The 27,467-nt window shown below is 36.8% G+C and overlaps 1 protein-coding gene across 1 annotated transcript in view; it reads right to left on the bottom strand.

The window, feature by feature from the left end:
- The window catches only part of LOC140157206 (E3 ubiquitin-protein ligase rnf213-alpha-like), a 73,622-nt gene that overhangs the window by 2,566 nt on the left and 43,589 nt on the right, over positions 1-27,467 (bottom strand). Inside the window, exons 22-54 of the mRNA XM_072180323.1 lie at positions 27,146-27,214; positions 26,334-26,443; positions 25,359-25,494; positions 24,969-25,128; positions 24,429-24,681; positions 23,857-23,988; positions 20,593-20,728; positions 19,664-19,853; positions 19,067-19,232; positions 18,435-18,544; positions 17,706-17,885; positions 17,262-17,387; positions 16,742-16,859; positions 16,238-16,476; positions 15,837-15,919; positions 14,270-14,403; positions 13,292-13,387; positions 12,739-12,879; positions 11,818-11,987; positions 10,659-10,881; positions 10,065-10,235; positions 8,965-9,152; positions 7,899-8,033; positions 7,104-7,254; positions 6,586-6,677; positions 6,021-6,153; positions 5,532-5,725; positions 4,701-4,883; positions 4,390-4,513; positions 3,610-3,777; positions 2,944-3,080; positions 2,142-2,344; positions 4-113 (exon numbers count right to left, since the gene is read on the bottom strand). Of these exons, the coding sequence (XP_072036424.1) occupies positions 4-113; positions 2,142-2,344; positions 2,944-3,080; positions 3,610-3,777; positions 4,390-4,513; positions 4,701-4,883; positions 5,532-5,725; positions 6,021-6,153; positions 6,586-6,677; positions 7,104-7,254; positions 7,899-8,033; positions 8,965-9,152; positions 10,065-10,235; positions 10,659-10,881; positions 11,818-11,987; positions 12,739-12,879; positions 13,292-13,387; positions 14,270-14,403; positions 15,837-15,919; positions 16,238-16,476; positions 16,742-16,859; positions 17,262-17,387; positions 17,706-17,885; positions 18,435-18,544; positions 19,067-19,232; positions 19,664-19,853; positions 20,593-20,728; positions 23,857-23,988; positions 24,429-24,681; positions 24,969-25,128; positions 25,359-25,494; positions 26,334-26,443; positions 27,146-27,214 (4,961 nt within the window). The remainder of the gene's footprint in view (positions 1-3; positions 114-2,141; positions 2,345-2,943; positions 3,081-3,609; positions 3,778-4,389; positions 4,514-4,700; positions 4,884-5,531; positions 5,726-6,020; positions 6,154-6,585; positions 6,678-7,103; positions 7,255-7,898; positions 8,034-8,964; positions 9,153-10,064; positions 10,236-10,658; positions 10,882-11,817; positions 11,988-12,738; positions 12,880-13,291; positions 13,388-14,269; positions 14,404-15,836; positions 15,920-16,237; positions 16,477-16,741; positions 16,860-17,261; positions 17,388-17,705; positions 17,886-18,434; positions 18,545-19,066; positions 19,233-19,663; positions 19,854-20,592; positions 20,729-23,856; positions 23,989-24,428; positions 24,682-24,968; positions 25,129-25,358; positions 25,495-26,333; positions 26,444-27,145; positions 27,215-27,467) is intronic.

Genomic DNA, 27,467 nt, shown 5'->3' with positions numbered 1-27,467 from the left:
TACCGGTCTAGTGGTCTTTGGCATTGGTACAGGTACAGGTCTGGTCGTAGATCGGTTTGGTTGATTACTAGATACAGTCAGACTTGGTATATGTGCCGATATCCAATCTCCACCTGTGTATGTAAACAAATATGAAATTTGCTTATGGAGCCATATTATAACATTTGCTGAGGAGAACGCCCTCAAAATATTTTTAAACTCTGGTTTTTACACGATTGTATTGTACTTTAGTCAATAAAGATACTCTGCAAAAATCAAGACTTTAGGTGCTGTAGTTTTGTCAAAATCCTAGATTTTGAATAAAACGATGGAAATTATTATTACGATGGAAATATTAGTCGAACACGTATGCACAGTATACGTACACAGCGTGCGGGATACACATACACACACACCCCGAGGATCGTACCGTATTACAACCGCGGGAGTAACATGCATGGGCGCTAGTAGTAAATTCCAATTTTCTATGCTTTACCTCACTTGTTCGGCTCAAAATTAAAAGGGACATATCTTAAAGTAAAAGCTAACATTTTATGGAAAATAAGTACTGATCTATTTTTACAGAAATGTTATAATATGGCTTTAAGCAAAATGGGTTTTTGTGTGTTTGTAGTAGGCCTTGTTGGTTTGTTGCACTGCATATAGTCTTGATCACATTTAAGCATATACAATGACATAATAAGGGTATGATTTATAGGGATATCGGGAATACTAATTTAAAACAATGGTTTGCTCAAAAATAGAACCATTGTTGACGATATGTTTTGCATATATTTCTGATGCCCCACTTGGGAAGCATGACTGTGTTCAATCTTAAAAAATATCTAAACAACCAAAATGACCGTATCAACAACACATGAACATGCAATATTATTTTGTGTATCATGTATGTGAGTATGTGAGTAATGATTGTTTTAAGTGTCCGTAAACCTGGAAAATGATTTCACTAAAGCCCTAATAATCTGATGATATATTCACGCATGTACCATGTGGCTCTGTGAACTATCAATAATACAATATTCTGGACAGTAAAAATTAACTTGGAAAGCCCATAACATTATTGGTCATTCACTGGTGCAAGGCTTTTTTAAGACCCTTATATGAAGGTCCTCCAGCCTGGACAAAACCAGACAAATTTATTTATCTCTGTCCCATAGTTAGGAGCCGTTGGGGCGATATAGTGATGGCTTAAGAGATTTCCAAAGTTCTCTGTCCTCAGCTGTTCGTATGAGCTTGTCAAAGTTAACTCCAGTCCAGTCTTTGATGTTATCAATCCATGTCTTCTTTGGACTTCCTCTCTTCCTTTAATACCCCATCTGTAACTCCATGTAGAATGGTGTTTGCTAGACTGTTCTTTCGCCTGATCACATGGCCAAACCTGCAGTTATCTTCTTTTCACAATTAAGATCAGTTCGTGCACTCGAATGAAACTTTCCATCATTACCCTTACTTGATTATTGGTAGTATGCGTAGATTAGTAGACACAGAGAAGCCTTCTCATGTAGTTCATCTCAAATGCGTTATCCATTTTCCATTCATCTCGGCATATAACGTCCGGGTTTCACACCCATACAGGAAGACTAAAACTACCAATGTTCTCAGGAGGCTCGTTCTTTTCTTTCCCTTTGACAACGAGTGACGTTTGAATGGCAAAATATGACCCAATGCACACGGTGCCTTTATTAAACAACGAATAATAAGTTTCCATTAATCTGAACAACAACACTCAACCCGAGAAGCGGTAAGCCTATGAACACTTTGCTACTGAGTGACATCTGAGTGGCAAAAACGACAGAGAGGCCCATCAGGATGGACATCAACAACACTTATCTGGGAAGCCTATGAAATCTGGGAAGCCTATGAAAACTTTACCACTGAGTGAGATTTGAATGACAACAATAAAAGGGGTCCATCAACCTGGACATTATAGGGTGCTCCAAAATGTCCGACGACCAATATTTCTGCTTTAGTCACGACTACATTTGAGGCTCTTGAGATACCAGTAAAATATTGTTCAATATTTCTGAACATTGTGTACAGGATAGGGTTTTCACCAAACTGAACAGTTCTAAGGAGTAGGAGCATGGTATTTGGGACTTTTGAAAAATAAGAACCACCAGAAACAACAAAATTATGCTTACCCGGGAAGCCTGTGAACCCTTTAGTATTGGGTGGCATCTGAATGACAAGGATGACATGTGTCTTGGTATCCTTCAACCTGGCTAGACTTTTCTCGTCCTGTATGTAGTGTGTTGCACATGCTATCAGGTCTTTCTTCGTGTGATCTTTAAAGTGAAGAAATTTGTACACGTTCCTGGCTGGACGAGACTGGGAGAAGTATTTCCTGTGTGTTAAAAAATAATTATGATAGCACTCATTTTGTTTACAGCTATTTCGTTCTTTTAAAGTTACGTATGCCAATATAGTTCTTGTTATGTGATTACTATTGATTGCCATTTATGTAGTGTTATTGTGGTTGCCAAGACAAAATTATCACTCGATCATAATTGGTTTGAAGTAAATTTGCACAATATCTTTAAGAGAGCTCAATTTTATCTTAACGTCATGAATTAGGTCCAAGAAATGAGTTCACCATTATCCAGGTTATAGAATGAAGTCTGATAAAAACAGAATTATATAGTAATTATTGTTAGCTGTATCTGCAACTAGAGAAATTACTGAAATATTTATAGTCTGTGTTGGCATATTTCAAGACCTTGCTGACTTTGAACTTCGAAATTATAACCAAATGGCTTCAAAGATGGAGGGGGAGGGGAAATCGGAAATGAAATTAACTAAACTTTGGCATGTTTTGCCCAAAATATTGGGATTTTCGGTGATTTGTTTTGGTTCTAACTTGGGGGATGAGGGAGCCAAGGTTTAAGGTTAATTCCCCCATGCCCCCACCATTGGCACCGCCACTGATAATGAATCAATGCTTACCTGATGAATGTTCTAAACTGTGTCTCAGTAACAAACTGTTGCATATCCTGGAGCTCAATACAACCTCTCTCCAATTTAAGTGCCTCTTCCAGTTGGGTCAACTGAGCATCATTCAGAGTAAGAGAATGGGTAGTTATCTATACATGAGATGAAACAAGACAAGTCGTGAAGGCTAATAAAATCCAGCGAAAAATGTATGTGATATCATGATTTTCTATTGGTATCCGGATTCCGGAATTGGGCAAATGAACCATGCGTGTGCTTCGTTCTTCGTGCGCCATACCCGCACATGCTTTATAGTTCTTGGAGGCAGTTGATAAAAGTAGGTGTACACCCCTGTCTGACAAATATATCCTGGGATCGATTTAACACAAAGTTATGACGCATTGTAAATATGTTTGTCCAAAACTCATCATAAGTTAAGCAAATATTTATAGAAATTACAATATTGCGGAAGGGGCCTGCATCATGATCTTTGTGATACAATGTTACATGTTTACGTTAAATGCTCTTTTAGGCTTTAGTGATAGAGTAGGAAGATGACTCTGAAACTATAGCCTAAAGAGCAGTTTATATATAAGGACCTGCAACATTGTATCGCAAAGATTTCACACACCCATATAGGTATTGCCTGAACAGATAACTACCATCAGACTGTGATCGTACCTGTGCAAGATCACCATGGCTTTCATCAGATTCAAGTGCACGTTGTAGTCTCGTCCACAGGAAATTTTCCAGGCTAGTATAGCCACGTGGTGTGTTACCTTTGACCGTTGTCTTTGCTGTCTCTGTAGCACATTCGATTATATCATTCTGGACATTGTTAAATATATCCTAAGAGACAAATCATATTGAAAACGTTATTTCAAGAGGTAGAAATAGGGAGAATATTTTTAAAATTCTCAATAGCAGCAAATAAAGTATAAACTCACGAATTTGTGTTACTCTTTTATGGGTAGCTTTGAAAATCACAGAACTATTGCATTTTCAGCGCAAAATGGGGTTAAAATGTTAAAAGAATCAACATCCTTCCCCTGTTGGACTACTTCAAGGAAGCACGTAGCCTACACGAATGTGAATGTAACTTATTAATATCTTTGAAAGATTCTTAAATTTGAATAAAAAACTTCAATGCTTATTAAACTACAGTCCTATCTGTTCCAGATAGGACTGTCAAAGAAGAATGCATATACATTAAATGCACATAGAAGCTGAGGACTGTAATGCTCAAACGTAGTAACATAGTAATTAAACTTCAACTGCTTCTTGTCTTTTTAATTCTACAATTCTACAACAGGGTAAATATTTAATGTTAAAATTATTATTCCACCATGTAATGTTCGACCATTTATTTAAGAGTGTCTGCATGTTATTACTTTCAGTTGGGAGATATTGGGAAATAACATTGGGTAATTTAACTTTATTCTGAATATATGATGCACTTACGTCGTCCTGTACTGTTTGGTTAGCCCTTTCATAGATGGAAATTTGCTTGCATTCTCGATGAACTAGTGATGGAATCACATCTGGATGATAACCAACAATGCCCTCCTGGATATCAACGTTTGACCTTTGGATATACGTAAAATATAATTGTGTCAATGTTTTATGCTGCTTGGTGTAAAAGTGCTAAGTAATTAATTATACCATAATACCATAAAATATCCTTTTTTAACACTTTCTTACAGCGTAAGAAATACTTATTTATCATAGCACTTGATATAAACTGATTAGCTATTATTCATGTATAGGTTTACCTTTTTCCGCCTTGAACAACAGAGGCTGCAAAATTCCTCACCCATGCAGAAAGTCGATCAACGATGAACTTCTGATTAGGAGTCAATAAGCTTGAAGCAGCCAGAAAATGTTTTTCAAATCGTCCTAGCAGAGGCGGTGTGAAGCAGGTGTTGACGACGTCACGATTCGCTACCACAATCAACCTGGATATAAAGAAAGCGGTTGACCATGATGAAGGTAAGATTATATAGAATAACATGTTTTCATTGCTCGTCGTGATTCCCACATAATGTCCAGAATGTCCCCTTCCATTATTTTGCTTGAGAGAGCGACATATCAGTTTTTTAACACGTCACGTTTAATAATCGCTACTAGTACCTTTTGCAATATATTATAAGAATTGTTTACAGTAATCGGGTATTCGTCGATATGCGGAAGTTACAATGGGCTATTCCAGTTGAAACACATACACCCCCTAGGCTATAGAATACATGACCTTAATCGCCCAAACAGGGAGTGTGAATTTCAAATGGGTTTACCCGAATGGGTGACTCCATTTGAAATCTACATCCCCTGTGTGAGAAATTGAGATCATGTCTTCAATGGGGGTGTATGGATTTCAACTGGAATAGCCCAACTGAATAAATAATTTATATCAATGAAGTTGTCTAACGTTAAAGCTCGTTAACATGCGTTATCTTTGTAATTTTATGCAGTATTTAGCAACTTTTCTCAACCTTGTGCTAATTATTTCGATTGTTATAATTAGTTTTGAACAACTTTACACAAAATATGTATGCACTTTTATAATTTGTCCATTGCCTGAAGTTTATTTTTTCAAATTGACCAACCTGAAATCCTTGTGTATTCTACATTTAACTCTGTTTGTACCCAGAGCTAACTCTACATAGTTCTGTCCAGCAAATGATACGTAGTGTAGATTGAGTACATCGTGCAAGCATTCAAACAAATCGGCATGGTTGACTAGTACCACAATACGACCGTTCTCCATACAGCGTTTGATACGATTCACGTTTCGGCACATCTAATAATGAAAAAAGACAGGAAAATAACACTTCTTATTCATAATGAATCATTGTAATCATATCTGGAGATACAGCCGAGTGCTTTTACCCAGCAGCGGGATGATATGGGCTGATGATGATTCATAATGAAATAATAGAAGGTAAGATTAATCAAAGGCCCCATTCAGTGATTTGCTCATCCGGAGGATCGTAATTCAAATTTTGGCACTTTTGTTATTGTGTCATAGATGTACTAACATAGCCTGCCAGTGGTTAACCAGACGGCCGTGTATTAAAGACAAAATAAGACATTACCTGTGAATATGTATTGTCCAAACGGAAGCTGCTCCTAAAGAACAACACAGGGTTTTTGTCCTCCAATACCTCATCTTGTAAAATCGAAATGGCAGCATAGTTGTCTGTTTCTATCAGCATGTGTCGCGTTTGTCTGGAGAGGTAAATGAAAAAATAAGTTTGATCTAAAACACCAAATTTAAAAATGATCTTTGCATTTTTTGAACGATTTCATAATTCAACTGTTCTGCACACAAATCCTTCAGGACAGAAAAAGGGGAGACACGTTCGTTCAATGAAATGAAATGAGAAATCGAAGATCTTCTCACTCGCTTCTCACCACTGTGGCCGGGGTTTAATTCCCCGCGGTACCACAATCAAAATCAATGCTCGTCCTCGCAGGTTTTTCTCCGGGTGCTCCGGTTTTCATCCTGCATCTAAAATCGGACCTCTTCCCATATCCCTGTCCCGTCATATCCGGATGGCATCCCTTAAATTAAGTAGCCTCTGAGCACTATTGGGCTTAGTCTGGCTTCGGCCGAATGTTATAAATAAAATAATATTTTTTTAAATAAAGTTAATTTACCCATGTAGAATTGGAGACATTTCAACGTTGGCCTTCACCAGACCTATCTCAGTACAATATGGATCCTCTGACGTGTTTTCAGTATCTAAAACCTGTTTAGAACAAAATATAAAAGAGAAGGAAAATTGATTGACATATATTAACTTGGATTTACATCATCAGTTAATATCTTAACTTGGTTTACATCCAGATTTACATCGCATCACCTAAACCAACTCAGGTGTGTTTATATTTTTTATCATTATGAACGTAAAAGATTAAGTTTGCTGCTGATGTACTGATTTACTTCAAGGCCCTCGTGGAAATAAGCCTTTATTTAGATGCGTTTTGGGCTATCCTATTGGTACTCACTGGTATTTAAATCATATCTCACAAAGTAAAGTAAAAATCGGTTAACTGTGCCCCACAAATGACATAGACCTAGCCAAACTTCAAATACCTTATAACAATTCTCTCGGTTTCATTTTTTCTTTATGTTTTATCCGATTCTTTCGATATGAAAAACCACATATAATTACCACATCATGTTTCTTCATTTCATCTTTGAAGATGTTCCACTGAGCGGTTGATCCATTGCGATCAAAGTTGCGTCGTATGCTGTGTTCTACCTCGGATATTGTTGGTCCCCTTCCGGATTTTATGCAGAAAGCTACTATCATTTTGATCAGACTGGAAAAAGCAAACATTGATTTTGTGAATACCTCCATAAAACAATAATTACACTGTGTATTAAATTCTTTAACCATAATCATAAAATTAACAGTGTATCCGTATCAAAACCTTTGTTCCAACACAAACCTACAAAATAAAATAAAATCATACTTCATACTCCCTAACCTTTAATCCTAAAGCACATATTACATGTACTATGATGTGTAGTCCAGATCATTAATTTCTTTACGATAGGTAATGAAATTGAGTTCTTCAAATCCAAAAACAAACATAATCTTTTTTTTTTGGTGGGACAAGGGCACTACAGTTAATAATACTATTGAAAATACGAACTAGTTCAAAAACCATTTTTTTACATTCAACGGACTAGAAATGTCAGGTAGTTTACACATGAGGAAAGATTAAAGCCTGTTGTTGATGTCTCATTTGCGAATTATTTCCTTACATTTGATATAAAGTATATTCTTTTAAATACGTACAAACGAAATGTTATTGCCTTATGTATAAGAACTAAATAAGATTTTGATGTACCAGGTTTGCCAATGAGGAATAGAGGTATCCTCATCTCTATACATACTATCATCATGAAAACTAAAATGTTTAACTGCAAGTTGTGTCGGGGAATAAAACTCTTTACGTACTTGTAAAAGTCCGGGTAACCAAAGTACTCAGTCTTCTGTGTTGCCATAATGGAAAGGAATGCCTTGGTAAGAGCTGGTATCAGGGAACATTTTTCACTCAGCCACATCAAGATCTCACTGGATGGACAGAGCTCTCTGCAAAAAGGTGCAAATTTGGTTATTTGAAATAGATTTTACAAACCTTGTTATAATTGTGTAGTTTATTCTCATTAACATATATTATCCTAAAATCTAATATTTCAAAGCATCTCATGTTTCGTAAGCATTGGGATATTCTAGTTAAAATCCATAAACTGCCTATACGCCGTAGAAGTGACGTAGTTAATCGGATTAACTACCATAGCAATAGATGAATACAATTTTAACTATACCGCCCTGCACTACAACGTTCATGCGGTACCGATGCATTGAACCATAGATGTCAAAGAAAGGCTGATCACTCGCACCTGTAAGATAAGTATCTTTTAAAAGAGCGGTATTGTATTCAATCTATGTTTGCTGACATATACAGGTGATTAATGCAATCTGCTTGTAGTGCAGGGCGGTCTATTCAAAAATTGTATTAATCTATTGCTATGGTAGTTAATCCGATTATGACGTCACTTCTACGGCGTATAGAAGGGCGTATCCTTCATGTAATTATACACGATATAGAAGACATGACCTCAATCTTCCACACAGGAAGTGTAAATTTCAAATGGGGTTATCAAAATGGGTAGCTCTAATTTTAAATCTACATCCCGTGTGTGGACGATAAAGGTAATGTCTTCCATAGGGGGTGTATGGATTTCAAATTGAATTACCCAATGAGATATACGACAGTTACTCTTTGAGGACAAGATACTAAAAAGTATTATTAGTGCATGGCATACTCTTATGTTTGAATCACATACAGTATTGTACAATTTTATGGAAATAAACCACTCGTATTTTTACAAGAAGCTTTAAACTGAATGAGTTAATACCACCCTAAATGAGGACTTCACATAATAATTCTAATGTAAACACTATTTATTTTCAGATTCACGTCCTTTATTTATATATATTATATAATATTGATTCTTACTTTGCCGTTTCAATCAAGGTCTCTTGATTAGGATCCTCCAGTATCAATACTATCCCAGTGTTAATGTTGGCCATATCTACAGCCCAGTTAGACATCCCAATGAAGGAGATGTTCTTACAGCTTGTTCTGGGTGGATAGCTTTCCTCCTCTTCCTCTTCTGGTACATTTTCCAGGTAAGGATGCAAGATCTGCATTTGTATTGAAATGCGTATTGTTTTAACAATGTATTGTATTAAGCTTTAATGGAAGAACCTTTTTCATAATTATATGAACCGTCACTTAACGATAGAGTACAGATCACATTGTCAATGTCCATTGGATGATATGTCAAAACAGTAGAGATGAAATTCAAGAAGTTGGAAAAGTGTTAATAAATTATTATTTTGTTGCCACGTTTGCATTCATAATTGTATTACATGTTTATCCATCTCAGGTCCCAGCGATAATGTAGGTTTTACAAATCTATGTGTCATCAGTTGAATACACACACGCTACTAATTTTTACTTTTTAAGTGATACCGTATATGAATGGAAGATAAGACACAAACTGAAAAAAAAAGATACATACATCCTACTAATTTTTACACCCACACAACCACCAACCCCACACACTGATGAAAAAACACCCTCACGTGCACACCCCCCCCCACAAACAAGTAATCCACACACATGCATAAACATGGATAAAGATCGCATCCCCAAGAGGCTCTACCTTTGGAAGCCAACCCATGGGAGACGCAAACCTGGTCGTCCAAAGACATCGTGGAGAGACATCATTCACAGAGACATCTCATAGCTGGACCTGGGATGGACGGTATAAGGAGGCCGAGGTTGCAGCTATGGATCGTAGGACTTGGAAGCATCTCTTGAGCCAGGCAGCAGGTGCAGAAATGCATGACGCTGACTGGTAGGTAGGTAGGTAGGTAGGTAGGTATGCATAAACAAATAAACTAACGAGTACATACACCAAAAAAAACCCGCTGTTTATCACTGTTTATAGCATGTATAGTATGTTCGCATATCGCTGCTACTTCCACTTAAAATGAAAAATATACATCCGTTTTAATTTTATATAAATCCATAAAATCGGCGAAACTTGCCTTGAGTGGTGCATCAGGTGAAGCTTCTGCTAGTCCTAATTCATCGAGACAAACCACCGAAACGAAGTGCTCTGATTTATTGTTTTGCCAGACCATTGCAGCTTCCTCAAAAGCATTGTTGATATCTTTTCTGGTTGTGTCAGGGTTGCATTGGTGTGTAGTGAAGTTTACCTTTGAAGAGGAAACAAAACAAGGAACCCCTAGAATATTAATTTTGGGAGAAAATTAAATTGAGTAGCCTAATAATAAGACATATAATTGATAGTTGGCTTCAGATATTATGGCATTCAGGGGGCTAGGGAGGCATTTCGCAAATCTTAACGTTTACCCTGAGTTCCCCCAGTCAGAACAAAAAATTATCGAAAACCCCACTATTGGAAACAATGCCAATTTTTTAAAATAATTTTTCCTCACTTCTAACTTTGCCCCCGGAAAAAAATCCGGATGCCGCTACTGCGGGCTTTAGGATTTTGATGAAGTTAGGGTTTCACCTGAATAGAATATTCCACTAGGATTGGTTTAGGACATTTTGAAAATGGTAGTGTTTCCAGACAAGAAAATGTGTAAATTTGAACACAAAATAATTATTCATACCTTTTTTAGTGTTCTGAAGAGTGACGAGTCTGAAGTTGTGCCTTCCATGGCGTCTTCTATTATAGTCTTGGCAAGAGATTTTGATGTACCAGGTTTGCCAATAAGGAATAGAGGTATCCTCAACTCTATGCATACTATCATCATGAAGATGTTCTCCTTGAGTGTCGTGTTGGCGGCTATACTTGATGGGAGATGGAGCTCGTTAGTGAATGCTGATTGACAACTGAAATACAGAGTGATTTGGTAAAATATTTTAGTCATTAGCAGTGATTAGGGAGGAAATTGAAGACATTAAGACTAATAGCAGATTAAAGCAGAATGGTGGTGGTGATGTTATGATGATGATAAAGATATGATGTAAATAATGGTGATGCAGTGGCGGCGCTACGGGGGGCATGGCAAATGCCCCCAGTCAGAACTCTTGCCCCTCCCTGTTGCCCCCAGAAAAAACACAATTTACGAAAATTTCCACTTTTTGCGGTAATTTTGCGCAAATTTTGTTGATTTTGCCCCCCCTGAAATTCACTTTGCCCCTAATGCCCCCCGAAAAAAATCCTGGCGCCGCCACTGTGGTGATGATGATAATGATGGTGGTCTGGTGATGAAGATGATGATATATCGGCGTGTTGTTGCATTTTACAGATGGTGATGTGGTGAAGAAGAAGAAGATGATGATGATGATATATATCGTTGTGTCAGTGAATTTTACAGGAGATATTAAAAAAAAAAAATTTCAATTTGATTTACCGCTTCATTCATTGCTTCCAAGACTTACAAAGTAGCTTATAATGTGGGCACGGAGGATTGCGAGTTCGAGCCCCGACCGTGCTACCGTGAGCAAGGCACTTTACCCCAGTCTTGCCCAGGGGTGAAATGGGTGAGCTGTTATAAATATTGTTCACCGAGTGCCGGATAAAGCTATGAGCATGCTTTGGGTATTGTATGGCAGCTGACATATTCTAACGACAGCGGCAGAAAGGCGCCGTATTAATGATATAAAATGCTAATGTACCTATATTTTCATTAATAACTCAATTCCGCCAAAATGTCACTTATGACGTTCTTGCACTGACCCGACGATATGATGAACCTACGTTTACGATTAATCTAATTTCTTATAAAAATTTACTTCTTACGAAAGAAAGACATATTTTCTTACATCAATATTTCACGTTTCAAACGCTGAGCTCCCCCGATAAACCTACATGGTTCCTTGATGTTGAAGAAGCTCGTGATTTCTTCTAGGAATGCCTGCCTGCTTTCACGAAGTCGAGCGTAGTAGCATACGGCCAGGGAATACACCAAAGCTTTAGTGATTGAATTCATTGGCTACCAAGAGAATACAATATAATTTTGTTATAGAGGCAATGAAAGTTTTAAGCATTATAAAGTTAGTACCAACCATTTTTACTTGATCTCATTCCCCACCTGATTCGAAGTTTCATGTTGATGTTGGTATATCAATCTCCATTGATATGAGATTCAATAAAGTTTATTGAAGGCACCATACGCTAAAATGGTATATTGGGCCACTATAAGGTATGCTGAAGCTTAAGGGGTTATGCCTGTGTATAGAATAGACCTACTGTATATGTTAAGTGGGTAACCCACTTTAGACACACTTTGGGTTACAAAAAATATATAATTCATATCAAGTGGTTCCTGAGAAAAGTATCACTTTCCACTGATATCAATATGAATATTTTGGTATCAGTGGAAAGTGATACTTTTCTCAGGAAAGAAAATATGGGGATGATTTTGCTTGGGCCATCCTTCTTTAAAATACTTAACAGCAATTAGGCCTAAAAGAATTGTTTGATTGGCGTAACCCGACCTACCCTAAAATTAGGCCCGACCCTAACTTTTTTTTTTTTTTATCCAAAAAAATAATAAAATTTAAAAAATAAATAAAAATAAATAAATTTAAAAAAAAAGAAGAAAAAAGTTCCAAAGCCTTTATCAAACGAAATTTACAGCTTAAAAAGTAAAAAAAAAAAAAATCCCGACCTACCTACCCTAAAAAAATTTTATGTTACGCCAATCAAACCATTTTTTTAGGCCTTATGTGTATTATGTGTACCAGTTCTTTGGAGTTGAGTTGATTTGTTGGAGAGACCAATCTCTGTACGGCTGCATCTATTGCTGGCATCTTATTGTGAAACCACACTAACACATCTAAGCATCGATTCACATCTTTCAATGTGACCAAGCCACATTCAGCCTAAGAAAGTAAATTAAAATGATTTAAAATTATTGTAAGTATTGGTAATTTTACGAACTAAATTGATACTAATTAATTGCGAAGAACGAGTTAGTGTAGTAGTCTTCTCGCTCGCTTCTAACCACTACGACACGGGTTCAATTACCCCGCGTTGCCACATGTGAGTTTGGTTGCCGATCCATGATCGTCATGCTCGTTTTTCTTCGGGTGCTGCGGTTTTCCTCCTGTTTCTAGAAGCGGACCTCTTCCCATGTCCTTGTCCCGTCATATTCGATTGAATGGCATCTCTTTAATTTGACAGCCTTTGAGCATTATCGGGCTTTGCCTGGCTTCGGTCGAATGTTATAAATAAATAAAGATCTAGGCTATTTGACCCATGATACCAGCAAAGCCAGCACAAATTAATACTCACCCGTTGCCGTTTCGTGATGTATATATGTGAGGTATACAATATGAGAGCTACAACGGCGGCTTCCTCAGGACCCACTCTCAACTTGTCACTCTCTACCTATTGTGACAATAACAGAAATGACAATTAAAAACTAAGATGTTAAACCATGGTTAAAAACAATAAATTGGTTGTAGGACTAGGGTGCAGAACCAATTCATGTATACTTCAGATAATCGTCAGATTCTCTGTTTTAAGAGCTCGACTGGTAATTAGAAAGTCCTGGGCTCAATTATATATTTATTAACCGTCAGTATTTGGAATAATAAACTGCATAAACTTTGAAATCCAGATAAATGTAGCCACCAAAAGAAGTTATATTTAATGAACAATGCCATTGTCCCTAAGTCAGAAAAAAGGACATACACTGTATCTTGTGAAAGACTGATTTTGAATGTTTAAGACTTTTGCTAAGCCAAATCTTTTAATTGTAAGACTGTTGGGACGGTATGAACAAAACAGGTTAGTCTCTAACTATGGAGACTAGTCATACCTTTGTCCAAATATTTAAATTCGAGGGTTATTTTCTAGTGTTTTTTTGTTAATCTGGAACATTTAGTCCTGTATTTAATTTTGAAACCCTGCTCTATATAGATGAGGTGACATGTGTTTACATTTGATACGCCCTCTGTTGGTCTGTGATCAAAACTGTCATGCAAAAACACTATAGTTTACATGGAAGAAGTTGATTTTTATTCATTAACTTTGGTTTCAAAGCAAATAATACTAAACTTTTTATCAATCTTGTTTATAAATGCATCAAGCTATATACATAATATCACACAAAACTTCAAAGGTTTTTAAAAGTTGAGTTTTAAAGAAATTTATGTGGTCTGTCATAGACACTCCTATGTTATTTTGCCTGGCTTGAAACAATAGAGGGCGGTCTGAATGTAAACATGTGACATCATAGGTCAACTCATCTATAGTAATTGTACGAACCATAAGGATGACCATCTGCAATATATATTCCTGTTCTGTCTTTGTATCTTGATTTCCAAAGTCCCATATGAAATCCAGCATACTTGGAGGCAGCGGACGTACACTGTAGACCATTTCACCGAATGGTATCGGACCTGAAAGTGTTGAGCAAAATGTATCTCTTCATTAAATTCTAGTATGTTTATATACATTCAGTGATCCCAGCAAAAGTATAAAAAATTTAAATTGTTTATAAATCCCTTAAAAATGAAGGACAAGTCATTTAAATCGTCATTAGATATTTCATTTCAGAATTTGGGCAAAAAAACAAGGAAACATCATTATTGACAAAGTTGAAGCCCATTGATTCATATGAAATGTCTTATTTTGTGTTTCATACACGGCCTTTGGCTGAACTATAGCAGGCTATGTTAGCACATCTATATGACAATAACAAACGTACCAAAACCTGAATTTGGATAATTTTTACGATCGTTCGGATGAGCAAATAACTGAATTGGCCTTTAAGTAGAGGTGGTACACACCGACCCCTACATATACACTCACGCACCCAATCCTGTGCATCCATCCCATATCCATTCAATGAAGGAAATGACAGACATTGTGTACTTAACATAGTGGGCATCTTTTAAGATAAGGTGGAAACACACATTTAATACATCCATTGATAAAGGAACTGCAAGACCTAGTAAGTATTGTTTACATGTATGCCATAGCCATGCCTCTGTTCTGTCATTATTTTAAAGCAATATTGTAACATTTGCTGGTGAGGACGCCTTCAATGTTTTTCAAAAACAGATTTTTACAATGTACTTTAATTAACCAACATACCCTGCAAAAATCAAGGATTTAGGTGCTGTAATTGTAACAAAATCTGTGACGTTGAATAAAACTATTATTACGATCGAAATACTAGTCGAACGTGTATGCGATATTGATGTACGTACAAGGCATGCGGGACGGTCATAACACATCAAAAGGACCAACCTCAGTCCCGATCGACAGAGTGACATGCAATGGCGACATATGCGCTGGACTTAAATTAAAAGTTTCTCTGTTTTGCCTCATCTCTTTGGGTCAAAATTAAAAGGGTACATATCTGACAATGAAAACTAACATTTTGTGGAAAACAAATAAAATTTATCGAATGGAAATGTTACAATATTGATATAAAATTGGATCGGTTGAGCCCATATTTATTGGTCGAGCTATGAGTTTTAAAATATTGGATTTTACAACTCATAGCGAGACCAATAAACATTGGGCGTAAAGCATCCAATTTTATCATTATTATGTTTTGGATCCAATATTATCACAACTTGGATCCATCAAAACATAATAATGCTTAAACGAGGACAAAAAAGTATGTGTATTTCTTAAGATGTTTATATTCTAAATAGCATACACATCAATTACACACACACAAACCTCACCCACTCATACACCACTGGTGTCACGGATGAATACACTTGGACAATGCAAGAGACAAAGGAGGCAAAGGGAAATACTTTATACAGACAACATCCCTGTACATCTCCAAACACACGTAACAAAATCATATTCTCACCCTGATTCTGCCTTCTTTGAAGAACAAACTTGTTGAATCCTAGCCCCGCAGACTTCACTCTTTCAATGAGCTCTGACCCGTTTCTGAAGAAACAAAAAGACAATATTATACTCATTTCCATCCACATTGTTGTGTGTGATTTATTCAATGGAGGGACGCAGAAAAAGATGTTTGATTGCACAAAAACGAACACAACACACATGTACGTGCACACCCGACACATACAACACATGCACACACCCCTATATACACATATAGCCACTTCCACCCTACCGTTTCCCACAAACACACGCATAATTAATACGGTATTCATTGACAAAGGAGCGATACTCCCCCTCCCCGCAAATCGTCCACATGGGGCCCCAACTTATGCACACCCATACATCTCAGTTTACCCATACCTCCTATATGGAATACACGCCACAATGATCTTCAAAGAGCCTTTGCGAATGTCAATTGGATGCCCCCGTAATCGCCCGTCTATGATGATCTCCTTGATAAGATCAAACGCCTCTGTTGTGTTAGCGTCATCAAAGTACAGGATGGTATCCACGTTGTAGCTTTCTCTGTTTAGCTTCTCGGCGATTTCAGCTTTGGTAAGACACATGTTGATATCACTTGCTGTTGTCCCACCGTGAATCTGTTTTGAAAACATTCATATCATTAAAACTGGTCACAATAAGAAATTTTGTCGTTGATACCTGACTTTTAGATTTGAAATTGTAACTTAATGGTTCAAACAAAAGGGACAATTTCTCCTTATCAATTTAATTCGTTTTACAAGATGGAGTGATTTTTATTCAAGAAATCCCGTAGCTTGTACCAAAAAATGAACTTGTAAATTGCAAACTGTAACAGTAAATTATAGATAATTATGTTTTATTGTTTTGTAACAATCATTTTACCTTGCAATGCATAAGGTTCTTAGCTCTTGACTCCCCTGCTAGCAGCTTGCTCAAGTACCGTATAAGACGCGTCTTTCCACATCCTCTTTCGCCCAATATCACTACTGGTAGACCAAACCTATCATTGGCAAAATTTGATTTAGTTTAGCAACTTCAATATCGATGCATAAGACAATTACAATCGTTATAAATTGTCGACACTTGCCTACTGCTATTCAGTGCTATAATATATTACAAGAATATTGTATACGGTATAGTAGAAGAATGGTGTAGTTTAAAAATATTTGTCGATAAAACATACTGTCAGGTCAGTCAGGTTTTAAATCAAGGTATATTCCCTTTTTTAAACCATGGTTGTGACATTCATATTGCGGTGTCCTAAATTAGGACGCAGCTATCATTGATCTTAGATTTAGTGTCTACATTGATCTCAGATATAGTGTCTCTAAGCTTGCCATTAATGGTACGTATTTTATTCTGTTATACATTCATTTCAGGACATCTGAAGCGGTCTACTAACCTTAATCGGGCATGTATTGCCAATATCCTCTTGACGTTGTCAGGCGTCAGCTTGAATGACATATCTGGGTGTTTTGGAGCACGGACACCGATAACTTTACACAGCTCTTTCAGGTTGTGGTCATCACTAAAAAAGTAAGAAAGGTAATTTTGATCATTTGTGTTCTTTTCCAGAGTTAAAAAGTTATAGTTAACCGGTTTTATTCTTTGTAAGATTAATGTAAAAAGAGAATATTTTAATGTGTGTTTTCTTGAAGGACAAATGAAAATGTGTGTTCCATTTGAAGGACAAATGAAGTATCTTTGGTTCCTTTTTTTGTTATTAATATTAATGGTAAAAGCGTCTTTACTGGAAAGAAACGAGTCTAGTGTTCATGATGCAACAACATCAAGTTAGCGAGAACCCACCAGGTTTTTGCATAAAATGGAGTCAAATATCACTTACTCTCCGGTGAAATTGATGCCGTTCCATTTCAATCCATGCATCAGATCTTTAGATACCATATTTTCTTCCATGATCGCTCCTGTCATTGAATCGACCAACGTACCTTCTGGAGTGAATTTGCACCCGTAGTATGACATGGTGCCTTCACCTTCTTTGTTGAAGAAGATATATGGATGAGTGCTGGAGGATATGGAAAAGTTGGTTATACAGAGTTAGGATAAATACTGTATGAAGCAATAGTGTTACCTTCCCAAGTGAAAACAGTATTTGTAAATTAATACCTATAAGGAGCTGTGCAATAATTATGAGCCGGGGATGGGGTAAATTTCTAAACGACATGCCAAAAATTGCTTGCTCCCGTGCTTATGTCAAACTTGTGTAATTTGGCATAATGTGAACATCTCTATACAATTTTAGTGCGTTATTTAAAAGGTACTCCTTAAATGTGTGCCAAAATAGTTTGCTCCACTTTCGACCTGCCAAAATTTGGCTTTTTAAAGATTCTTGGCCCCATTTTACCCTCCAACGGAGCTCATAATTATTGCACAGTCCATAAACAGTATGTTTACGTGGGAGGTAGGTAGCCAAACTCGCGCCCTTACTTTGGTTGGGAATAAGTATCAATAGTGTAGCTGAAAACAAGAGTTAGTCATCTTGTGAATTGGGCCACTGGACCACTTGTATGTAACATTTTAATGTTACGTTTTGTCAACACCATAATTCACTTACCTTGTATTCCATGTCCGCAGAAGTTCATAAATGACCGTATTGTCATCGTCACTGTTGTCATCAGGAGTTTGAGTCTGTCCCTGGAATTTCATCCATGGCGACGAAAACTCCTGAAATCATGACAATCGATTATAAAATTACACATTGGTATATTCATCAATGCACCTGGGTTTGTTGCATTGTTGCTTTGCTCATAATGCATTCACCACCATTTTGGTAGTGGTTTTGGACGTTAAAGGTGCTATAGTTAAAAGTGAATCTCACTAACAGCGCAACAAGAGCGCGCCCGTTACCATAATGCGTGTCTTCTTTGATGCTGAATATCAAGCAAAACTGATCTGTCGTTTAACACTATACCTCCACTGGACGCATGAATCACCTATAGTTCCTATTCCCACCAACAATCACCACCTCCAACTCAAGCGTGGGGATCTGGGTTAATTTTGATCGAGTTTGTGATTGAGATAATATATGAAGAGGTCGCCATTCGTGGGTTAGAAAGACCGAAAGCCCGAGTCCTTTCTAACCCCTGAATGGAGAGTATCATTAGAGATTTGTTTTCGCTCCATTGTTAAGGTACTTGAGAGTTTCAGTAACCATGACGATCAATTAAGTATCAATAATAGTCTTACCCTTGCCATCCGTGCTAAGAATTGCACTACGAATCTCTTGAAGCCGACATGTTTCAGATTTCTGATTGTGCACAGACCAGATGCTTCACATTTCCTGAGTTGTAAAGTCATGAACTTGGCAAAGTTGTTAAGAGCTCTCCACGATGGGTCTTCAGTGCCACAGTGCCTGTTGAAAATGAAGAAGATAACATGTTAGACGATGAATGAAGCAGGAGAAGACACTAATCAATAATATGTATTGAGGGATTAAATCAAAATTCGACCGCCGGTTCCGGGCGGTTCCGTCCGGTTGGAGCCGGGTTCTATTGTTGTAAACAATGGAACGCGGTTTAACTGCCGGTCGAGTTTTGATCGTTATTGAGTTGCCAAAAGCATTTGCACCAGGTGTTACAGTAAATTATATTTACATTCATCACGGTTTATAAAACTGCAGATGGGCAATTATGACAAATATGGTTGAGAGTCTTAGTATTTCATTTAACAACATTTCAAGTACTGTGAACTAAAGATCATAAGTCTGCCACTCGCTGCTCAGACAATGGGATGTTTATTGACAGCTGTTTAGGTATAGTTCAAAGAATTAACTTCACATCTTACTTGAGAAGTGTTTGGATCATTTCCATTGCCTTACACGGTGCCCTTTCCAGTGTTTGACATGCGGTCGCTTGTTCTTCTTCAAAGCTGTAATCCTCTAGATCTAGATTGTTGTCTAATCTCCACAGATGTCGAGATGCATACTTGATGTCGAGGTTGTCGAGAGTGAACCTTACGGCATTCTCAAAGGTTTCTGGGGGCAAAATTACAATTTCGTGGTTATCAGCTAGTAAAATATGACCAGTGAAATTTAAGAAAAGTGCATATAACCATTCTTCTTCTTAGCGTGTCCACGGCACAAGATTAAATGTGTTTCAGCCAGTGCTGCACACATTTTTCAGCATTCTTATATTAAACTGCTAAGTCAGCAGTTGTGCATGTTTGCTCCAGTTGAAGGCAACACAGTAGGTGATCCATTGTTTGTGGTTCTGTTCCACAATCGCAGGTTACATCTGTATTCTTTCGATATCCCCATTTGCTGAGGTTGAATTTACATCTTCCTACACCATACCTTAACCTATTGAGGCATTTCCATTCATCCCAACTTGCATCTACACCAGGTGGTAGTTCTTCGCCAACAGGAATATTTAAATTGTGTGGGTGATTGGTAGATCTCTACTCCTATTTTGCCACTCTTTTACTGTTGGCTGATGTTTCAAGTGGAGTTACCATAATATCTTACATGTACTAAAGGTGCAAATTGCATCGTAAGGCTATCTGACGCGCGTAATCTGGATTTTGAGCTGTGGCCAGTGGTGGAGTCAAATCATACAGCATCTAATGAACACATGATCTTAGTAAGTGTTAGCTTTACAGGTTTGTGTTTTGCAGTTTGATTTGACTGAACGAAGAGAAATAAAACCATTAGGTAATATTTGGCATCATCAACAAAAACGTACATTGAATAACATAGACATAGTGGTACTCTTTACCTGGCTTTGTAGTAGTCGTCTGTTTTGGTTGATGTTCATTGGCATGTAGTTGCCAGTAAACTTCTTTCGGTGTGTAACATGTACTACATGGCAATAGGCTGAAAAACCGTCTGTTCTTTGTTATCGATCCCTTTGGCTGCATGGCGGTAAAACAATAGGATATATTGTTATAACAATTAACATAAATCAGTTTCACAATATATGTCTTTTTCAAACAAAGGATAAAAAGTAATCGAAATGATGAAATTATCTAAACATTTTTGAACTTAAAGTTCAATTTCGAATTATTAGTAGTTTCAGCATTTTAACATAAATTTGTGCATAAGTGATTGTAATCAAAGACTACATTTGAATTTGGATTTGGAAGATACCTTCTCTTAAATAACAGTATTGCGAACCACCAGCATACATAACTCGATGTAGAGAGTCTTTCCTATTCAGAGGAAATATTGCAATTACACACCTTATTGCCTTTTAACAATAACCATTGACACTAGCACATATCAGAGAAGATGTAAGAAAAGGATGGAGAACAGAATTATATCCTTGAGATAATCCCGTAGGTAATCCTGTTGCACCTATCATAGTCCTTTATTCTCAAGTGGTGGGTTAACCAACAGTTAACAATGAGAGGAAATTCCAGAACCTAGTTCAGTTGGGGATTATTTGAAGTGACCGCCAATTATGACCATTTGATATTTAATACCAGCAATGAAAAAAAAAAGAAAGAAATAATGTAGTGCCAAAATAATGTACCCTTTTACGGAAGGAGCAAAGTTTAACAAGTTATAACTCCGCTACTGAAGTACGAATGTCAGCGGCGAATGTCAGGTTATTATTTCCCAGTGTTTAAAAAAAATTGCAGGCAGAGGTGGGAATCGATCTCGGTACCTCCCGGTTAAACAACACTGTGAAAGACCACTAGACCAACTAAATATCTGTTGTGAGATGTGTGACATTAATCTTTGATATTGCTTAATGGAACAAATCGCGGAATTAAATCAGTAATAAAAGAAATAGATTCTTATATAGCGGTCAAATTAGATAAAAGGGAAATATTTGTCCCTGCTCGAAAGAAAATATAGGTTAGAAAATTATCAAATAAATTTAAATTACAAATTGAGATTTTATATTTCTTTCTTTCACGAGGCGACATTATCACAGACAAACACTGTATAAGCTAAAAACTCGACGCTCATCACTAGATGCTGTCATTTAGCTCAATGGTAGAGCATCAGACTGCTGATATCAATATCGTTGGTTCGAGTCCTCCTGCCAGCAATGGTTATATTTATGATTTTAATGCTACGCTAAAATTTGTTCAATTTTTTTCGTTTATTTATTTATTTATTTATTTATTTATTTATTTATTTATTTATTTATTTATTTATTTATTTATTTATTCATTTATTCATTTATTTATTTGTTTTTGTTTATTTATGTAAATAATTTGATATATTTGAAAGAGGTATTTGAGCAATTTTATAATCCTATGGGGTCATTTTGAACCCCCACCCCTCCCAACTTGCCAAACGCACAACACCTATGAGTTTGCATCATACATGTCATCATTAGTCACGATTATGCACTTTCAGTTTCCCACGCGTTTGAACGGGAATTGGATTGCGTACTTTTTCGATGTCTAGTGAGCAAATTTTTTCATTATTTTGAGAAAATGATGTCAAATTTTCTATTCTATATTGTTTGGTAATAATGTCTTTTGCCAATAGTATGTTTAAAGTTGTAATTTTGTGTTTTTGATCGCAAAGATCGGATATTTTCGTTCCCGATTCGAATTCTGAACCCTTCGCAAGGGTGCCGATTTCGGCAGAACTTTGACGATAATTTTGCCTTTTTGGACACTTAAATGCTTTCGATCCTTAATTTTGTTTCAACCGAGTCTTAAATTATCAAGCACAATACAGTTGGTACCACATTTATATACATTGATGAAATTTTAAAGATTTTTTTTCAAGTTCTAACCGGCGCAAATCGTTAAGTGTGTATTTCCCATTGACATCCAAAATGGCGTAAGCCAGTCCTCAATATGCATAGGTACGGCGTATATAGGACTGGCAAGCGAGTCTATGTCATCATCATAAAAATTTGAAATTCAGGTCCCACAAAAATACAGTAATTGTGCAAAAGAGGACATAAATAATTTCTTTCTGCAACCATAATGGGCCGCAATATATCACTAACCGCATAGTCTGAGGCAAGGTTCATTATTGTCAGGGTTAGGGTCTTAGGGTTAGGGTCTTATGGTTAGGGTTAGGGGTTAGGGTTAGGGGTTAGGGTTAGGGTTAGGGGTTAGGGTTAGGGTAAGGGTTAGGGATTAGGGTTAGGGTTAGGATTATATTCGTATTTATTATACTAGTAATAGTATATTGTGTGTATGCAGTTTATTCCGTAATCAATAAGTATCATAAACAAACACCTTTCTGGCACAACGAATCATAGCACAGTCGTGTAGGCATTAGACTATGGATACAAAGGTTGTGGGTTCGAACCCCAGGTAAACCGTTATAGAATTTTAATTCTATCGATTTCTTTTTATTTTATTAAGTAAGAGGAAATAATAATAATAATAAACTCGTGTTATATCTAGCCTCATAGGCCTATTAATTACATGTATGTACTATGTGTTATCGCATTGTGGCCCATTATGGTTGCAGAAAGAAATAACGCACGCCGGCAACTAAACTACTATACAAAAAAAAATAGTATCAAATCTTTCCTGCTCAATCAATATAATACTTGCAAATAGATCATAGTTTACTAATCTAATCCTGTAATATAGACCTGTTATATCACCTGTATTTGCATGTAGAGTCTATACATGGTTTGTTATGGTAGGGATTAGTGTCCGATCTCTGTAATGTAATGTAAATGAAGCATATTGATATGCAGGAAGAATCGATCAGGGCGCTATCTATTAGGGAAAGATAAACACTATTCAAAATATCAATAGACAAGAAGAAAGAGATGTAGAGATTTGTAATTGAGTCATGCATGATTTATCAGAAGGTTCTTTCCAATTCCCAAACGTAATGATTAGCGTACAAATGCACACACTGTTGTTGTTGTTGTTGTTGTTGTTTTTCCTGAACCAATTCAGTTCAGTTCAGTATTCCGCATAATCATGAAATATTTTTAAGACATTAACCGATCAACTTCAAACTTGGTATGGTGATAGGATATGGTGGCTTGATGTGCTGTATAGTTTTGTGTCAAGACATGTATAGATATTTCGCCAATGCTTACGTTAATCGGCAAGTCAGTGACTTCTACTATGTACTGATCTCCAGGTCTCCGACGCCATGTGCTACCATGAGAGTCTGTTATCTCGCCGGTGATAAGCAGTTGGAATAGAAAAGCGTCCAAACCAGTGCGTGCCTAATAGAGCAGAAAGACATTTAATAACATGGGTTATTGTGTTGAGCAGACATTTAAAAAAAGCTCGAGTTTGTGACTATTTTTCGGGGACTCGTTATAAAAGACGGCTTTCTTAAACATTTTTGTAAGCTTGAGGTACGTACAGATTTCAAAATCATCAAAACCACATCGAATTTGGTCCTAACCGGGCACCGATAGGTCTATAGCAGATGACTCTTAAAATTACTCCCTGGAGATATAGTAAAATTGTATCAAGCATAAAATGTAACATAGTGTTGTTGTTTTTCCATTTAAATAAAAAACGAATGCACTGTGCAAATGTTCAGGGTACAATAAAAAGTGCCATTGGTACCTCTTCGGGCACAGAGAGCGCTATAGGACCAAAAAAAGGATATTGTGCCTAAGCTTGAGGTACATATTTCAAAATCATCAAAACTTACCAGTGGGGAAATATCAAAATGAAATATCTGCGGTCGAGATGACATTGGCATTTGGTTCCAGATTGCTGAGATTAGCACATCAACATCAACCTTGTCACCAAGTATCGGTAGTGTTATACAGACGTCACTCAACCGGACATTTTGTTCACCATTGTCTATGAGAATCGCTTGGAGTTTCATGGCTCTGTCTGTGACTTCCAGCGATTTACCGTTGCCTGGTTTGGTAGAGCTTAGGACCTTTACTGGATGTTGGCTAAAATAGAACACAGACAACTTATTAAATACATGAGTAAATAAGTAAGATGTAACACTGCAATATTTCATAATGCTTGTTACACTATAAACTCAGCAGCGTTTTTTTTTATTGCTTTAGCGCTATCGTTTTTTTATTTAAAAATACGATAGCGGCATGGGAATATTCAGAGTACGATAGAAAGAGCCATCGGCACCAAACTAAACATGGCACATAAGGAATAAAGATATTCATTATCTTCTTTGATTTTTTGTCTCATTTTTACTTCTCATACAACATCTCGTTACCTTTCCAGCGTGGCCTGCATCAATTGCTGCTCCAGGAACTTCTTCACTTTTGGCCTCATACTCTGCTTTTCCGGTTGTCTACTGTATTTACTGAGTGCATCTAGTAGGGGCGACACTGGTCGCTTGTTCGAGTATACGATCGCCAGTCGATATCTCGAATCTGTAATGTATTATAATTGATTTTATTAAAAAAGATGATGAAGAAGAAGAAGAAAAAAACCAACAACCATAATTAGAATTTACGAAGTACTTAATGATTTATAATGAAAACGTATAAGTATACAGAAAAATATTGTAGGTTGCACTAGTGTATAACATCATTGTTTGTTTTCTGTTCATGAATCCGATACATTTATTCTCACTATATTGTTTATTGTACATATGATTTACCTTTTCTGTCTTTAGATAGATAATTGAAGCAATTCAATGCTGTACTGCTCACACTGGGCTTTAAAACTTCAGGGCCTCCTAGGCAATAGATCCGCCCACTGCAATCGTCAAATGCTCGCCTGAAAAGTAAGTCAATCTGAAACAAACAAATTATATCAATATAAGTTTAAAAAGTAAAATTTCTAGATATTGTGGTTTTCTCATTCATTCATTCTTTCTTTCTTTAACCAGGGTAGCCCCTTCAGTAACTGGTACTGATCTCCAAGGGGGCCTCTCAAACTGGTGAACTCAAGAGAACTATAAACTGGTTACTTTTTAATATACTGACTATATCGAATTTAACGCTGCAAAGCCGGTTTTGCTACCCGCACACGGCGAATCACGCAATTTACTTCATGGGTTGTATATGGACGATTTAAAGTGATATGGTAGTCAACATTATGCAGAAATCACGATGATATGTTAATCACTCAAGGTGTTACATTAACCCTAACAGTACCGGGTACTACAAAATATACACAGCGTGTGCGTGCATCCCACGAGATGTGATGACGCAATCACCATAAGTGATATATGGGCACGCTTTCGTTGGCCTGGCCATCGAAAGATCCGTGACAAAGTGTCGGTGGCCTAGTGATAAGTGATTGGCATGCGAGGGATCTCGGGTTCGAATCCCACCAGAGCAAACAACATTTTTGTTTATTTGCTCTCTTTATTCTTTCATTCTTTCGCTTCCAGTCTCCAAAAACCACTGGGGCGTTAGGGTTAATAAACGCATATTTTTGTATTATGTGTTTAAGGCATCATGACCCAGTTATGAAAACTATTATAGTTTCTTGTATTAAATCGCGATACAAATACTTTATAAGAGATGTTTGGGTGCTTTTTAGCAAGTTTTTAAAAAAATAAGATGAACCGATTTGAACTATGATATGCTATAATATTTATTTTCTTGTTTATTTTGATCATGTTCACCTCCTCTACTGTTGTTTCGGCGTTGCATAAAAGCACTTCCTCAGATCCTGGAAGACGATCTCCAGTGGAATCAGATTCGTACACAGACAAGATGTTAACCAATAAATCATCTGCAAAAAGAATTAACAGGTAGGTACACATTTAGTTTGGTTGTTGGTGTTGTTATTGAACTTATTTTTTGTAGAGGTATAAGACCACTGGGCTATTCCCAGGTTTAGCTTAAGTCTTCCGCAGAGGGAGTATGAGTTTCGAATAGAATAGACAATTGGGAAATTTCCATTTGAAATAGTCACTCCAGCTGTGGAAGATATAGGCAAAGCCATAATACAGGGGGAGTATGGGTTTCAAAATGATTAACCCTGACATTCGAAAAACATACTTCCCCTGTGGAAGATATTTCCCAAATCTTCAACAGGTGTAGTGTGGATTTTAAATGGAATAGCTCTTTACAACAAATGAGGTGTCATAATGCGCAGAAATAAATTCTGCTTCGAAAGCATATCCCAAATCTGGCATACAATAAATCGTTTTGAATGGTCATTCATTAAGAGGGTAGTTACTTTTTTGATGTGTTTAGATACAGTGGGCGCCAACTAGCGATCATCGTGCTTTTGAGATTTGACCGATCATGCCAATGGTAGTATTCGGTTTTGAAAATAACATCGGCCGAAATTTAACCGCTCGTCGCTGGCCGTTGGCTGTTGTATAAGATAAATACATTAGGGGAAGTCGTACAAGGAGGAATCTGGTTGAAATGGTTGTCAATTTATCAAGTTTATGAAGATACTGTGTAAGAATTACGTAATATTTACCGCTTTCACATTGGATGAGATTCGGTTGTCCTTCTCGGAATGTGAACGATCGCCGCTGTACTGGTTGTTCTAAAGAAAGTAAGAAACAAACAAATCAACCTTATTAACCATTAGAAAAAGGTAACACAAAGTTAGAGTTTTTCTTTAAAGTTTGACTTAAAAGTCCTTTTTGAAAATTACGAGTTGTCTGTTCAAATTCATAAGAATTACACTAAGAAATTGCTATATATAGATTTTCTTACATGTGTTGTATTATTTAGTCAAGGAGAAAGCTGTGTCAAAAATTGGATTGTTTCGTTGTAAGCATGTGCATACAGGGTGT

The sequence above is a fragment of the Amphiura filiformis genome, chromosome 7 (genome assembly GCF_039555335.1).
Source record: "Amphiura filiformis chromosome 7, Afil_fr2py, whole genome shotgun sequence".
Classification (NCBI taxonomy): Eukaryota; Metazoa; Echinodermata; class Ophiuroidea; order Amphilepidida; family Amphiuridae; genus Amphiura; species Amphiura filiformis.
Note: the sequence above shows the minus strand (reverse complement) of the source record. Positions and strands in the feature narration are given on the sequence as shown.